Consider the following 18,132-nt stretch of genomic DNA (forward strand, 5'->3'; position numbering starts at 1 on the left):
TCGAGCCATCTCACATCGGCCCGCGATGATAAGGGCCTCATCCAGATCGGTAGCCCCCTGCTCGTGACATTTAGCTCTTAGGGCCGGGTCGAGCCCCGCCAGAAACCTGCGAAACTTCTCTTCATTCTGAGCTATGTCGCCATAGCCTGGGAATGCTTCATGAACTAGCTTACTTATATCTGCTGCATAAACCTCCAAGCTCTCACCCGGAGCACGAAGGCGGGCAGAGATGTTTGCTCTAAAACAGTCAAGAAAATGTTTTTGTCCAAATGCCTCCTGCAACCTCTCCTTTACGGCACTGTAGTCGGCTTGAACGGCTGCGGGCAGGCTATCCCATAGTAGAAAAGCAGCTTTGGTAAGACGTGTTGGCAAAATCCTGACCACTTCAAAGTCATAGTCACCTCCAGTGCCTCCCACGAGCGCTCTTACTGCAACCTCATACTGCCTGGCCCAGCAGGGGAAACTCTGCTTTTCCTCTCCCGCAAAGGGCGGAGGAAGTTCAATCTTCACGTTGCTGGAGAACGGTCTTTCTCTGCGGCAATGCCTGTAGTCCAACGGGTCCTCGTCAAACTTCCACATTTTGCTGTTTATTTCTTTTATTTGTAGCTTTTTTTTTTTTTCACTGAGTTCACAACGATGATAAGATGAAGGGTGAAGTCCTCACGCTGGACGCATCGCGGATTTTCCACGCGTGCTAGCTAGACTGTATAGCTAAACTAAACGGAGCTAGCAGTGGCTCGTAACTTAGCTAAACTTTCCAACAGTTTTGTCCGTTTCACACTTATCTTCCGATGGGCGTCCAAGCAGAACTAATCCCACCGCTGCCACCAATGTAACCGAGCGTTTTGGCCGTCCCTATGCTTCAGTATTATAGGAATAAGGACTCGGAAAACTCCATTCACGGAACGGAACGAGCCACTTTTTTGAAGCCTCCAAACATAAGTCAAATCAACCACAATACCACAACACTTCCGTGTTCCATCTTTTCACAATAAGAGCCCTAAACAGGAAATAGGTTACAATAGTAAGGAAGGTAAAGCAGCTTGGTCTTGTCAAGGTTGAGTTTCAAGTGATGTGTGGACATCCACTGAGAGATGTCAGTCAGACAGGCAGAGATTTGTGCTGCTAACTTGGTTTCAGTCTGGCAAAAAGAGAGAATTAGTTGGGTGTCGTCTGCGTGGCTGTGGTAGGAAAAGCCATGGGAGTAAATAACAGAGCTGAGAGAGTTGGTGTACAGAGACAAGAGAAGGGGACCCAGGATCGAAACTTGAGGGACCCCAGTTGTGAGTGGACAAGGTTCTGACACAGATCCTAACCAAGTTACCAAGTAGGTTTGGTCTTTAAAAAAAGATTGGGCCTTTTTCATGCTTTATTGACAGATGGGGCAGAGAGGGGAATGACATCACGACCTGGGCTCCTTCAACGAGGACTGAGCCTGACGGGTGGGGATCTGGTGATTTACCGTGTCAAAGTAACCCGAAAGGATGACCACAGAGGAGAGAGAAGCTGCACTACTAGTGTGTATTTGCCTGTTAGTGATGAACCGGTCCAACTATATAGCGATAGTTGGCTGTATCAAGGATGGAATGGAGGGGGAGTACAGGAGCCTGGTCGAGGACTTCGTGAGGTGGTGCAGGTCCAACCATCTGCAGCTGAACACCTCCAAGACCAAGGAGATGGTGGTGGACTTCAGAAGGAAGAAACCACATCTCCAACCCGTGTCCATCGAGGGGGTCGATGTGGAGGTGGTCAGGACCTACAAGTATCTGGGGCTGCAGCTGGACGACAAGCTGGACTGGACAGCAAATATGGACGTTTACACAGGAAAGGGCAGAGCCGTCTGTACTTCCTGAGAAGGCTGGGGTCCTTTAACATCTGCCAAAAACTACTGCAGATGTTTTACCAGTCTGTGGTGGCCAGCGTGCTCTTTTATGCTGTGGTTTGCTGGGGAGGAAGCAGCAGGAGGAGAGACGCCGGTCGACTGGACAGACTGGTGAGGAGAGCTGGCTCAGTAGTGGGCACAGAGCTGGACTCTCTGGTGACAGTGGCAGAGAGAAGGACCCTGGACAAACTGCTATCCATCCTGGACAACACCCACCACCCTCTGCACGACACCTTCACCAGGCAGAGGAGTGTGTTCAGTGGCCGAATGCTGTCCCAGTCAAGCTCCACAAACAGACTCAAAAACTCTTTCGTCCCCCTGGCCATCAGACTGTACAACAGTTCCCAGCAAAGGCAGGGAGGACAACGACAACGACAATAGACAATGGACACTTTATTTATATCTGTATTTTGCACACACATTTGCACTGTTCTTACCTTACTTTACATCTGCACTGATTTACTTTCATTTGCACTGTTTACTGTCTGCACCGTTACTGTAGCTACTGTTCATTTTATCTTATATTTTAATTTAGGTTAAAGTTTATTGTAGCTACTGTTAATTTTATTTTATATCTTAATTTAGGTTAAAGTTTATTGTACGTACTGTTAGTTTTTATATTTTAATTTAGATATCTTAATTTTAGCCTAATGTATGTTTAATGTATGTCTTGTTTTTATGCTACTGGATACCTGAATTTCCCTCGGGATAAATAAAGTATCTATCTATCCATTCAATTCAGCATAACCAGCTTAATTAATCATAGAAAGTAATTTTTTAACAGCACTGTTTTTGGTCTGCACTGACCTGTGACCACCACATGAAAGATGGAATGTGAGTGACGCAATTTACAAACTACTAGTGACCAACAATATATCCCTTTTTTTGTTTTGTTTATTGGCCTGTAACATTGGACTTTGCCCACAACAGTGGAACCTGTAGCCAATGGCAGAGCTTTGTTGTGACTCAGTGTGTGGGAAGAGGAATCAGAAGTGGCTTGTTAGCACATCAAGCTTTCAGCCGGTTCCTGTTCACTTTAGGAGCTCTTGTTAGTGTCTGATGGTGAGACCACAGGGAAGGAGGCACATTTTATTTCTCTTTTCTCTTCTCACTTTGATGCCTTTTCCACATGACGCACTCTGAATGGCTTACAAAACCTCTTCCTATTAATGTCTTGGTGTGAAAGAGAAAGTGAGTATGGGAATGTGTGTGTTTATCTGGACTGTTTATGCACATTACATCCAGTTTCGGTTGTATTTATGATTAAATATTCTGTCGTAGTGGATTCAAGATGTCTACCTGCAAAATACTCTGTGTGTTGTGTGTGTCTCTGTGTGTGTGTGTCTGTGTGTGTGTGTGTGTGGGTGGGGGTGTGGGTGTACATGTAACACATATCCATGCTTGCTCTCTTAAGATAAAGAGGAACTCTTTCAGAATGTACTGACGCAAGTAGCAGAGCAGTTTTCAAGGTAAGCAGCTGTCTGAATACGTTCACACGGTGCAAGACCTTAACATAAGCCTGTATACTTGTCATACTATAGCTACTATTGTTGATATATTACATGTTCACATTTTCTCAGTTTTGAATAATTATTTACTGTGCTTCTATTTCTCTCTTTTAAATTTCATTGTTTCAATTAAATTGTTTGTCAGTAATTGCAGCTATACAGTTTTTTTTATTTAGTTTGAGGTAAAGAGTAGATCTGAAACATGCCTTTTCCCCCCAGTTAGTTAATAGTTACAGTTGCTTTTTAATTATTTGCTGATAGAAAAATAATGTTTCTTCTTGTCTCTCCCACATGCCCACAGGGCATTCAAGATTAACGAGCTGAAGACAGAAGTTACCAACTGTCTTGCCATGTTGGAGAAGAGAGTAGAGCGTGAGTGTGTCCCTATGTTGTGTTATATTTATACAACAATAACAGTGAAAATGATTACAGTTTATCTACAGAAGTATTTGGTTATCAATGAACTAGACCACATGTCAAACTCAATCTGGCCCGCGACACGTTTTGATCTGGCCCGCGAATCAATTCGGCCGATTTGAATCAATTCTGAAAAAAAAAAAAAAAAATTTTATTATTCTTCATGGAGCCTGTGCCATATCCGCACGTCGCATACGCTCCCAACTGTTAGGAAACTTACGTGGCTTACAGCTAGGAATGTCTCCTGAAAGTTCTACAGCTCAGGATTTTATTATACTATATGATTTTAAGCCATGAATTGATGAACTTGCCTCTAGTTTTCTGAGGGCTGTAAATAGGCCAATATATGTGGCCAAATAGCATGCTAATATTGATGATTGATTGTGTCAAGTGTCTAAGGCAGTGGTGTCAAACATCCGGCCCGCGACTTGTAGAGCACACATTTCTGAGCATTTGAAAAAAAAAGTAAGTTAAATTAAAATTAAATTAAATTGGGAAAAACGTATTCCAAAACAACAAATAACCTCTGTATTTAAAAATAAATCAAAACAGTAGAAGTTGCACTTTTATTTAATTGTATTTTGTACTGTCTGCATGTTTGCACAAAATGTGTCCCTGTACATATAGTAAACAAAATTGGACAACTGTAAGGTCAGTGCCTGTTGTATTTGTGTATTCAAATAAACAGTTGTTTATTTCATTAGTGCGTATTGGCATCTTTGAGCAAAATACCCCCAAAATTTTTGCTATTCCCATGGCCGGCAGCAACCTTTACTAAGACATTTCCTGGGGGCTACAGAGATCCCTTGTGATCCGTGATAATGTAGGTTACATATGTAGGCTGAGTGATAAAGTATATAACTGAAAAACAAAGCTAAAGATTTGGATTTGACATATGTACGTTATTTTGCCATTATTTTACTGGTCCGGCCCACTTGAGATCAGAGAGGCTGTATGTGGCCCTCGAACCAAAATGAGTTTGACACCCCTGAACTAGACGGTTCTAACTGCATTGAATGTCAAACAGAAAACTTTTCAGGAAAATGCAGAATTTTAAACTGTCAGTTACTACTGTCAAAAATTAATTGAATAGTAGAAGACTTGAAGATCATTTGGGTACTTTGTATAGATATCATAGATATGATATGATAATTTCATAAAGATTGATTGCTCAATTTTTGAGAATGATGTTTAAAGATGCTCTATTATCCATTGACCATAATGGCTTAGATGAAGACACAATTACATTTTTTATTTTTTACAGTGACCTCATAATGCTGTGAATGTTTTCCATGAACATCTAGTCCTTGATTAAAATGAAAACAGACAGAAAACCTAGGTGACAACTAAGAGACAGACAAATGAAGATGATGACAAATACACAAACACATATGAGATGCCATGGAGGAAACAAAATGTAATGAATGTAACTTGAAAAAATTAATTATCACAAATCTTCATAAAATGGACAAATATAAATAGTCCTCCTAACTTTAAACAATAAGGTGTGTGGGCATCAGAGGATGGTGGATAAACATTACATGGCCTTAACATTAGCTGAGCTTCTTAGCATTAAGACATTTTGAGAAAGACTGCGCTAACTCACTTAAACGCAAAAGGAGGGCAAATTGCGCTCAGTTGCCAAACTTATAGGGAGTGTTAGCACTGGCATATCATTATTGCAAATTATTTTCTTGACATGGTGCTAAACAGGTCAGATGAGTGCGGATCTGGCCAATAGTGTTCTAAGTGAACATGGTGTAGGAATCTCAGGATCCCACCTTCTAGTCTTACCTGCTCAATGCAGGTGTGCTTTGACTGATTGCTTTACATTAGCATAGAGATACATGCATGCATTCAGTGCATGGTGTCTCAACCTGTGTTCCTCCACAGTTTATGAGAATGTGATTAGGTACATTCAAGCCACACAGGTTATGTGGTCTGCTAAACCACCTCCAGAGCCTGTTGACCTTGTGCTGTTGTAAGAATCTGCTGAACATTGACCACACTTAAAGAGTTTTAAAGCAGAAAGGAATGTATTGTCATCTTGGGTCATGCACATATGCCATTTCCTCCTCAGTTGACCATTATCAGTTTGCAGGATTTTGCCATTTTATCAATTGCAAGGAGGAAGTTTGTTCTTCTTAGGCACTAACCCAGTCACTATGCTGCTGCAGTTGACATAGTTTTTACCTGCTTATCTATGGCATCTGGCACTCAGTAATGATGTGTAACTTCTCACAAGATAACAATAAGCTATAAAATACGATCAATAAATTTATAATGATAGCAGACTCACTGCACTGTCCTGCCATCTTGTTTTTTTATTATTATATAGGTCTCGGTGTTCTGGACAGGCTAGCTGCTACAGTAATTACCCACAGGAACATTTAATCATGATCCTTCTGCAATCATTAAATTCTGTGAGTAAGGCTAGAATTAAAGATAAAGGTCAGGAATATGTGAGTTTTTATCGAGTCAGTGATTTTAATGAACATAAATCAGTCAGAAATCAGCAGCCAGAGTCTCAGAATTGTGTAATTGTTACATGTCTGCACATTTTATACGTACTTTAGTAGGAACAGATAGCTTGGAAGACAGGAGAAGACATGCAGCAAAGGAATCGAACCACCGCCCCTGCAACAAGGACTTGGCCTTAAAGTGGGAGTCAGCGATTTTCGAGATTGCTTGTTTTCTAAATAAGTTTATGTAAAAATCTGTGAATATCTACTCATGATCCGCTATACAGTGGGCAGCTTGGGGGACTCTGCAGCACGGGGCTGTATTCATTAATCGCTTCTAAAATGTAAAGTATTAAATATGTATGCAGGTGGAAGGCTGCTCTTTATGAGGAAAAAACACTGCACATTCTTCTTAAAATTGTATTTATTTGACGCACTTTGGAGATTTAGTTGCTCTTTTAATGTGTCATTGATTGCTCAATGGAGCGATTTATTTCCACCATTGACCGATACATTTCGCCTTGTTTTTTCGGGCCGGCACCTCTGCAGTAAGGATCCAGGTTGGACGGTGGGCGCTCTCACAGCTGGTGATTGTCTGGCCCTGTGGAGCTGAATACAGGCCGGTTGCTGCAGATGATGTGCCAAGCGCAACTGTCATAAAGTAAAACGCAAAATGTGATATTTTTTGTTTTTAGAACCCCGTTTTACTGCTGTCTGAAAGGGCCAATACATTCTAAACATTTAAATCTCTGCAGATGTGTATTTCTTTAAAAAATAAATAAGACACTTGTAAAAGGCATCTCATTGTCGTAAAACCTATGGGCGAAGCCTCTAAACTCCACATTTAACGCTGATCTCTGGTGTACGCTGAGATTGGTGAGATACGACCGTTTGATGAATCCCACATGAAACCTGGCGTAGGGAGATTTCTGCACAAAGGATCTGCACCAGTTTCAACGCAAGTTTGATAAATGAGGCCCAATGTGTGCACTGAAACAAACTCCGGTGTTGATACACAGCCTAGGCTCTGTAAACGTTGTTTACATCCCCTTGTTTACTTACCAGTTTACAGAGCCTAGACTGTGAATTAACATCAGATTTACTGGCACAGTACAGTGCTAACAGGTAGCGGATCATGAGGATTTAATAACTGTGATTTGACAACTAGCGTTGTCCAGGCTGACTCCACCTTTAATGGTACTCTACCAGTTGAGCTACTGGGTTGATGTTGGTTGCAGGAATATGTAAAATGAGGCTTTAAGTAGGAATCCTATTACTTGTTATCGTATGTAGGTTTATTTCCAGTGTTGTATCTTATATAGTAGCTAAGCATGAAAAAGGTAGTTGGAAGATACCCAAATGAAAAAGCTACCATTTAAGTGTAAAGTTGAAGAAGAGCCTGTGAAAGAATTTTGTTCATATCAGTCCCTTTTACACTAATGCTAATAATAATAATAATAATAATAATAATAATAATAATAATAATAATAATAATAATAATAATAATAATAATAATAATAATACATTTTATTTGTGGTTGCCTGATGGGGGCGATGTGGTCCCTCGATCTGATGTGGATGATGATCCTGGTTGCAGCATTCTGAATGGATTTGAGGCGATGGATAAGTTTATTTGTGTACCATTGAGGAGTGTGTTGCAGTAGTCGATGCGGGATGTGACCCAGGCGTGTAAAAGTACTTGTGTATTGTGTTGTAAGAGGGAGGGACGGAGTCTGGAGATGTTGCGGAGTTGGTAGTATGCAGTGTGTGTGATGTTGCTGAATTTGGGGCCAAAGGTAAGTGTACTGTCCAGGATGATGCCAAGACTTTTGACTTAGGAGGAGATGGGTATGGGTAAAGTGCGTTCACTATATCCGCCAAGATGGCAGAAACAATCTTGGATCAGCATTGAGCAGTATGAAAACAATAGCAGTCCTACTGAATCTAAAGATCAGCAGTGCAGTCACCCTGGATAGATTCAGCTCGGAGACCGAGCTGGCTAGTGCTCTTAACCAATTTTACAATCGTTTTGATACCTTTGATTTTAGCAATGAAACCAACAATTTGAGCAACGAGCTCATAGATGTTTAACACTTCAACATAAAACAAAAATAAGTGCACAAAGCCTTCCTCTCCATAAGAGTGAACAAGAGCCATGGTCCAGACAACATATTGTGTGGGCACACACTCAAAACCTGTGCAAAGCAATTAAGTACTACTTTCCATTACATTTTTAACAAATCTTTAGAGGCACAAGAAGTACCTGAAGTCTGGAAGGATGCAGTGGTTGTCCCTGTTACCAAATCCAACACCCCCAAAACCCTTAATGATTTTAGACCAGTGGCACTAACATCAATTGTAATGAAAGCATTCGAAAATACTGAGTGTAAAGGCCAGGACACACCGGCCCGATAATCGCCGTCGTAGAGTCGGGAGGGGGCGGGGACACAAATCTGTTTGGTGTGTGCCGTGAAATCGGTCGTCGTAGATGTCGTCGGGCATGTTCAATCGGCGCCGGGCAGTCTTTCAGTTGGAACAATTTGATTTGTGGAGGGCTAGCGAATCAGTGAAGCCCGGAAGTGAGGCGGGTAGCACAAACAGCTAACAACAGTTAGCCATTGTTTTAATGTGTTTGTTTGTTTCGTTCAGCGAGTACTCACATGCATCAACCCTTGTTGACTGCTCGACACCATGCTCGACACTCTCTGCTAAAAATGGTGCTCTTTATGGTCCATAAATATAAATACGTATTTCTATCTATGTTTATGGTCTAGAGAGCCGTCCCATCATTTCCGGCTTCCGTATTTTTTCGGGCCACAATACAGATTAGCGCCGACTGCTGTTATGGAGACATTACGTCCCGCGCAAGCGCAGAGCGTACGGATAGTCAGCAGTCGGTTTGGTCCTGGCCTTAAACTGGACCCTCTGCAGTCTGCTTAAAGAGCCCGTAGGGGGCTGGAAGATGCTTTAGTCACTTTACCTAATTTACTTTTTAAGCATCTGGATAACAGTGGTTCCCATGCCAGACTTTTATCACAATCAAACCTCATATTTTAACCACACAGCTGCTAGAACAGTTTGACCTGAGCAATAACCTGGTAGGCTGGATTCTTAACTTTTTAACAAACAGGACAAAAAGAGTGGCAGAAAATGTGATTGTTTTAAGAAAAGTTGTCTTGTGTCTCACTTTACCCCAGTTTAGGGGTAAACTGAGACAGACCAGAGAAATCAAGGGGGTAAACTGATCCACTTACTTTTTCCACTCTGAAACTACCATAACAACACATGTTGTAACAGTAAGAACCCTTAGCTTGAAACCCACATATTCCAGAACTAATGTCAGACTAGTAACATAATCATGGGGTTTGGTCAATTAAGAGCTTTTTTTCCCAATACAGATACTATACAAATTTGTCTCACTTTACCCCAACGCCAGAATTTCAGAAAAAACTACTTCTCTTATAGGCCTTTCACACTGCCGCAAAATCGGCGCTAGTTCTGGGCTTGTTCGGAGTTAGAGCCAGTGTTTTGGTTTCACACCGCCAGAGAAACTGCTCCGGGCCGTAAAAACCGGGGGAACTCATACCCCAGGATTGAGCTGGGCTTGATAAGAACTGCTTGCGCCAGCGGCTGGGGGAGGGATTATCCTGACCAACCAGAGCAACTCAAACCTCATGCCCGCCATATTTAAAAACACCGCTACTACGAGACGTAAACATAACATAATTACCGAACGTAGCGATCAAATTGACCGGCGAGAATACGCTGTATGGGTCCTGTTTGCTTAAGAAAGCAAAGTGAGAGCCAACACGTGTAAAAATAAGACGTATTCGCCGCTGTTGTTGTGCTTAATGCTAGCGGTAGCTTTAGCGTTAGCCACAAGAGCAGCGGCGTCGGGTGACGTACACACACGTTTACAGTGACGTCATGACGTTGCTCTCTTGCCGGCTCCATGGCTGTCTCCGGTCGATGTGAAACCAACCGGTTCATAACTGGGATAAGGCTGTAACCAGTTTTGAACTGACCCCAACACCAGCCTGGAACTGACTCTTGGTTCATTTTGGTGTGAAAGGCCTATTAGCAATACAGGCTAATCTTCAGCTAGCATCATCACATGGTTTTACAGTCCCCTACAAAAGTAGTGGAAAGGTGAGGCCAATTCATTTATTTTTGCTGTACACTGAAAACATTTGGGATTGACACCAAAAGATGAATATGAGACAAGAGATCAACATTTCAGCTTTCATTTCCAGCTATTTACATCTGGATCTGATACACAACACATAATATAGCATTATTTGTAAAGGAACACCACATTTTTAGGTGAGCAAAAGTATTGGAACAGATCGACATAAAATAAATTAAAGTGAATAAAACTTACTATTTTGTTGCAAATTCTTCTCTGCAATAACTGCATCAAGCCTGTGACTCATTGACATCACAAAACTTTTGCATTCTCCTTTTGTGATGCTTTTCCAGGCTTTCCCTGCAGCCTCTTTCAGTTGTTGTTTGTTTTTTTTTGGGGGGGGGGGGGGTTACACCTCTTTAGCAGGTAAAATACCTGCTCTATAGGATCTATGACTGGAGATTGACCTGGCCAGTCTAAAACCTTCCATTTCTTGCCCCGGATTAACTCCTTTGTCGTTGTGCAGTGTGTTTTGGGACATTATCTTGCTGCATCATGAAGGATCTTCCAATCAGTTTGGTTGCATCTTTCTTTAAATTGGCAGACAACATGTTTCTGTAAACTTCTGAGTTCATTTTGCTGTTACCATCATGTGTTACATCATCAATGAAGAATAATGATCCCGTCCCAGAAGAAGCCATGTAAGCCCAAGCCATGACATTGCCTCCACCGTGTTTCACAGAGGAGTTTGTATGTTTGGGATCATGAGTAGATCCTTTCTTTCTCCAAACTTTAGCCTTTCCATCACTTTGGCAAAGGTTAATCTTGCCAACAACACAGTAACACATGATGGCAGCAGCAAAATAAACTTAGAAGACTACAGAAACATTCGGTCTGCCAATTTAAAGAAAGATGCAACCAAACTGATTAGAAGATGCTCCATCATGCAGCAAGATAATGATCCAAAAAAACGGCAAAAACAACAAAGTTCATCAGGGGCAAGAAATGGAAGGTTTTAGACTGGCCAAGTCAATCTCCAGACTTAAACGCTTTAGAGCATGCATGTTACCTGCTAAAGAGGAGACCGAAGGGTGTAACCCCCCAAAACAAGCAGCAACTGAATGAGGCTGCGGTGAAAGCCTGGAAAAGCATCAGAAAAGAAGAATGCAAAAGTTTTGCGATGTCAATGGGTCACAGGCTTGATGCAGTTATTGCACGCGAAGGATTTGTGGCAAAATATTAAGTCTTATTAATTTAAATAGATTTTAGGTCTATCTGTTCCAATACTTTTGCTCACCTAAAAATGTGGTGTTCCTTTACAAAAAAAAGCTATCTTCTCAGTTGTGAATCAGATCCATATTAAATACCTGGAATTGAAAGCTGAAATGTTGATCTATTGTCTCATATTGGGGGCGGGACCTGATAAGCCTTTGGCTTCTTCCGTCACCCTTCGGACAACACAAAGTAAGATGTATGAAGATATGAAAGAGAAAATTGTGTATTGTGTGGAATTTTCCGAAAGAATAATAAATAAATAAATAAATAAATATTCATATTTTGGTGTCAAACCCAAATGTTTCCAGTCTACAGCAAAAATAAAGGAATTGGCCTCACCGTTCCAATACTTTTGTAGGGGACTGTATATGTTGGTAGTTCATCAACATATATGATAGGAGTTTTTCTACCTGAATCAATTTGCTTTGGCACAAAAGTTGATTAAGTTGACAGCAAAAAAAAAGTACTATGACATGCAAAAATAATATTTTTGTGGAAAAAAAAACATGCTTTCAACATCACTATGAGGTCCTCTCCTTCATGGCCAAGGGGAAATTAGAGGGGCTTGAAAACAGAATTCTCACATGATCAAAAATGTGTTCCATTACCTATACAGGGGGTGTCTCACATTACCTTATGTCTCACATTCCCCCGTTCTCCCCTTTACAAAAAATCACATCAATCAAAGGTCAAACTGTTCAATGTGTGCAATCTTATAAATACCTTGGAATAATGATAGATTCAAACACGTTTGAAAAAACTGTGAAGCGGTGTGGAAAAAAGGGCGTCAGAGCCTCTTCTGTTTGGGGAAATTGAGTCGCTTTCACATTGAGAAATCCATCATGACCATGTTTTATCATGCTTTTATTGAATCAGTTTTATTATTTGCAGTAGCAGCCTGGTTTGGGAGACTCTATGAAAAACAAAAGCTCACTAAACCAAAAAACAGCTACAGAGCATGACCGGTTAAATTCTAAATGACAGTTCTCATCCATTGCACACTTAGTTTCAGCTTCTCCCCTCTGGGCACAGGTTAACAGTCCCTATGTGTAAAACAAAAAGACACAAAAACAGTTTTATCCCTGCAGCCATCACACAGGAATAAGTCATAGCTATATTTTGCACCTGGTGATTATTTATTGCTGATTTTATTTATCTACTCAATGCTGTATTTATTTCATTTTCATTGTATATTTTACCCCATTACGTTTTAACAACCTAAACAATTTTAACTGATTTATTTGGTTTTATTTTATATTATTTTAATTTTTACTATTGGTATTTTGTATCTTAACATGATCTGGACCTGTAAGAACTTTTTAATTTTGGTTTTGATTTTGGTTTGATTTTTGGTTTGGTTTTAAGTTGGATGATGTGTGATATGTGCTTTTCCCATATGTGTGTATGTGAGCTTTACTGCATACAAAATCAACCTCTGGGTAGTACTAATAAAGTAACTTTACTTGACAATATCCGTAGATGGGTTTTGGAGAATGTGGACTTTGAACCAATGAGTGCTTTTATTTACATTGAGTTGAAGAAGATTGATTGACATCCAATTGCAGATTGCAGGGGGGAATGGAGGAGTTTGGTTTTGTAGAGAGGTGGAGTTGTGTACCATCAGCGTAACAGTGGAAATTGATCCCAAAATGATGGAGAATGTTGCCTAGAAGGTAAACAATAAAAAGCAGTGATCCCTGTGGAACACCGTGGGTGACTGGCGTGTGAAGGGAAATTTTATCCCTGAATGTACCGTTTTCTGTTTTGTAGATATGACCTGAACCAGAGCAGTGCGTTGTTAATTATCTTGAGGCAGCCAAACGTTCCAGAAGAATTGTGTTGGAGATGGGGTGGTATCAGCTGCAAGTAGGAGATCGTTAGTGATTTTGAGCAAGGCTGCTTCAGTGCTGTGATTGTTGCGAAAACCAGACAGAAATGGTTTGTAGAGGTTATTGTTTTGAAGGTGTGCTTGCAGTTGAGTAGCTACAGTCCATTCCAGGAGTTTAGAGATGAACGGGAGGTTGGAGATTAGTTAGTTATTAGTTATTTTGGTCGTTAGGATCTGAACTGGATTCCTTGAGAATTGGAAGGAACCCAGAAACTGTTTTGAAAGATGTAGGGACAGTGGCAGTAGATAGGGAGGAGTTAATGACCGGCGTTATAATGGGTCAAATTGAGGGCAGACAGGTTTTAACCAGGGTGGTAGGGATGGGATCAAGTGAATAAGAGGAGATCCTGGATTTAGTGATGAGCTTAGTGGTGTCTTCGACTGTTGGGGACTGGATGGTCTATAGGTTGGTGGAAAGTGGTGGGTCCAGTGTGGTGGTCCAGGGTTTTGTGCAGAAATAGAAAATACAACTGATGATGAATGTTGGTAATTTTTGTACTCAAAAAGTCCAGAAATGTATTAAATGGTCTTGTATAGCGCTATATCTCCGTTTATCACAGACTCAAAGCGCTTTACATTGTTTTTGTACACATTCACCCAGTCACACACACATTCATACACCGATAGCAGCAGCTACCACGCAGGGTAGGCTTAGCACTAGGGTGCTAAGCTATCTAAGCTAACTATCGGGAGCAATTCGGGGTTCAGTGTCTTGCCCAGGGATACTCGACATGTGGCGGGGAGACGGGGGATCGAACCTCCGACCCTGCACACCAGAGGCGAACTCCCTACCCACTTCGCCACTGCCGCCCCTATTACACTGAGCAGTGGAGGTGAGGTGGTTTGAGGTTTTCACAGGCTTAAGTAGTTTGTTGTGTAGTGGTTACAGCTCATTCAGATCAATTTCAGAAATTATCTGAAATGAATAATACTTTAATAATTATTAAAGTTCCTAGGGGCACCACCTTTTTAGAAAAGGAAAAAGAACAGCAAAGTTTGTCTCGCCTTATCAATGTTTTTTCTTTAATGTTGATTAACTTAACTGACAATTAGATAAATCAATATTAACAACCTAGTCAAAGTATCACTTAATAAAGTCTAACAATGATTCAATTACTATCAGGCTTATAATATTGATTACATAACCACAAGAAATTGAAGGTTAATGGGAGTTCTTAACTCGTTACAGGTTGACTTCACAACAGAAAATTCACGCGAATAAATCACCAGGACACTTCTTGTTACACTATGAAGCAAGTTTATTCCAACAATAATGAACCTACGTAAGGTAAACACCATCAAAATACATCAAGCAAAGGGAAGTTCTACCAAATGATGATCATATAACAACATCATCAAACTATAATAAAAGGATGAGTAGTTCAACTAATGGTTGAAGATTATACAAGGGTGTCTGTGTCTGTGCATGGGTGAGGGAATGAGGGAGCGTGTGTGAATAAATTAGTGAATGTGAGTGAGTGAATAAGTGAGGGAGTGGGTGCGTGAGTGAGTGAATAAGTGAGTGAGTGTGCGTGTGTGAATGGGTGAAGAGGTGTTCCCCATCATATCAGGGCCTTGATCCAAGATGGTGGATCTAAGCGATGCGTGGGTGACGCAACAGAAGCTGCATTCCAATAGTAGTTGCACTTCCCCTCGTTCATTTACCCTCAGCCCTTGGTATGACGTAACAGCATACGTTGCACGGAGGGAACTTGGAGCGCGGAGGGAGACTGGGCGGGGGAGGAGCGGGGGATTTAAATGGAACCCACTTGCCCTTGTAGTCGCAATGGACCGTCAGTTACATAGGTAGTTCTGAATGCAAATAATACAGAATTATAACATTCCGCTAAGGTAGCCTATGTTGCAGAAAGCCATTTCCATAGCATAACAAACATTGAATTTCGACACGGTAACTCAGATTATCAAGATATTGTTACTTACACATGTAAATTGTTTGCTCCGACATATTTTCTTATTTATGTTAGTTTCAACCAAAAACATTTGTTTTAAATAGTCCTCTAATTGGCAGCCATCGGTGTTATAGCAGCAATGTGTAAACTGCAATACATTCACTGGATTGTTCCTATGGGAATAGGATAGCCTAATTGAGGCGTTTTGGAATATATTTATATATATATATATTTGTCCTGCGGGTGGCCGCGATGTCCCTAAAAGCATACAGTCTACCGGAAAATAAAAGGAGAAGAAGACGAACTGCAATGCACTGTGGGTGATATCCACCTCGGAGTGATCATGGATGTTCACTTGATCACTCAGCCCTCCGAGGGTCTATATCACGAAGTTCACTTCAGTTTCCAGACAATTGGAACAACACTCATGATGGCGGCGGGGATTCCCCCGAGGGCAAGTGCCTAGGGAAAGTGAACGAGGGCATGTTGAACGGGTATTGGAACGCAGGGAGAGAGTAAGAGAAAGAGAAAAATAGAGCAATGGCTGACTTCCCCCCTTTGTGGGGCGAGAAGGAAGAGGGGAATGAGGTCACATGTAGGATTCCTTAGAGGGACACTTCGAACGGCACCAAACTAGTGGGAAGATTTAAAATACTTCTCCAGCTGTGGTCTGTTGTGAGAATGCCTTACTTTGTAGCACGAGCATAAGCAGGTGATAAAAAACACAACCTACGCAGTTTTTAGCGGAAGGACAGCAAATCGGCATTCAATATCAACGCAAAACAGAATTTAGTGATCACTTAATAAGTATCTAAATTTGCCCTGATATATTTACTTGATGAGTCGCTCCTGCAACTCAATCGGGATTCAGATGCTTTGAGGGGGGTCGTGTCTTTGGAGCTTGTCCACTCGAGAAAGATGGCTTCTGTATGCAATCCTCTGCGGGGCCGTGGGAAAGGATCATCAGAAGAAAAGGGTTGTCGACTGGGAGGAAAAGGTGTGAGGGAAGAGGGTCATCTGGTCCTTTCCTTAAAGATTAATTCAGTCTCAGAGAATTAAATGGGTACCTGTTGTTTCCTTGTTTCTCTGAAACTTGTAACATAGTTAGTCATTTAAAATCTACCACGGCCAGGTAGTAAAATTAAGAAAAAACATGGCTCTTTGTTCTTCTGAAGGAGGGAAGAGGCCTTCTGCTCAAAAGCGCATCTCTTTACAGCAATGAATATTGCTTGAAAGGGAGAGAGCGACTCGGGTGCTGGTCTGAGGTTTTATACTGTTGAAGGGGAGATTTTGTATTCATCAGAGGTTCCAGGCAGGTAATAAACAGGCAAGTAATATTCGAGGCACAGCCTAAACCCAGAGGTTAATTCCCATAATTGGTTTATAAAGTCAGAGGTTTAAGGGGCCCTTAAGCACAACCCCCCAACATGAGGGAGACCGCATGGCCTTTAGCCTTTAGAGCTAATTATGTTACGTCCCCTAAGTGGTCTAGGGGTAAGGGGAGTAACATATACCAGATCAAAAGGAAAATAGGAGTCAGGTGGTCAAAAGTAAAGGTGTTTATTGTCAACTCAAGCACTCTTTCGTCAGGGAGACCCACTTGATAGTGAAGGAAAAGGCAGAGTGTTATTTTCCCCATTGCTAATGACGTCAGATTAGTAGTGGGATTTAGCAGCAGTCAAGGCATTTTTATATGAAAGCAGATGATGCATGTACATTTGCTGATGAATAGTTAGTCCGTTTTTCTTCATTTGTCTCTCCAGGCGTCTACCCTCCATTTTCATATGGTGATGTTTAGGGGTGTGCCGTGAAGAAGACCTAGTAAATGACACTGTATGTGTTTTCAGAGGAGCTAAATAATTGACTGTATTAGATAGACAGTCACTGTAGTGATCCACCAGGTTAGCAGTACAGAGTGAGGGGGAAGTAGGATGAAGAGAGGTGGTGATTAGTCTGTTGAGCTCATCTGGGTTGATGTTTTTAAGACAACGGAAGAATATGGAGCGCTTCCAATCTTTTTTTGGAGTGGCAGAAGAATGTAAAAGAGGACAATTTTATGGTCAGCTCCTTAGAATTTAAATTGCATGGTGTCACTCCAGAGCAACAGACTAAAACTAAAATATGGCTTTTATTATGAGTTGGGAAAATATATTGCAAATGTCACAGCGGCAACAACAGAGGTTAATCAGACCAACTAGTTAAGAATGAACTGATGGTCCAGCAATAGTTAACACAGATACAACGAAATAAGCAGCGGCAGCCAGACGTGCCAGCATTCACTCGACCGGAGATGTTGTAGTGGCTAAAACTGGTTTAAAGTTGAAAATACCCTCATATTAACTTATGATATTAATTATGTCATATTCTGTCCATAGAAAAGTCGAACTTAGAGAGCAAGCTGACATTAGATAAGAGTTGGCTGTTAGAAAAGGAAATAGAAACGATTATCAAACATACATAGCGAAGAGTAGATTGGACTTTTGGACCCCAAATAGCCAAAGCTAAAATTCAGACTGACAGGGTGAGTTCATAGGGGGCTATTTTAGATGTACTGATCAATGAACAGAGAGTAAATTGCGGTGTGTGGGAGTGTAACTGTGTTTGAAGATTGCATAAAGAGACTTGAAACTGAATGTATAATTTAAGACTTTTAAGAATCGGTGCG

General features: G+C 41.2%; 1 protein-coding gene across 1 annotated transcript in view; it reads left to right on the top strand.

Annotated features, from left to right (window-relative positions):
* Positions 1-18,132, top strand: part of pde9aa (phosphodiesterase 9aa) — a gene marked incomplete at both ends in the record, with an annotated part of 161,290 nt that overhangs the window by 23,514 nt on the left and 119,644 nt on the right. Inside the window, 2 exon segments of the mRNA XM_080037923.1 lie at positions 3,297-3,351; positions 3,692-3,762. Of these exon segments, the coding sequence (XP_079894049.1) occupies positions 3,297-3,351; positions 3,692-3,762 (126 nt within the window).

Source organism: Ammodytes marinus (assembly GCF_949987685.1).
Source record: "Ammodytes marinus genome assembly, chromosome: 12".
NCBI classification, from domain to species: Eukaryota; Metazoa; Chordata; class Actinopteri; order Uranoscopiformes; family Ammodytidae; genus Ammodytes; species Ammodytes marinus.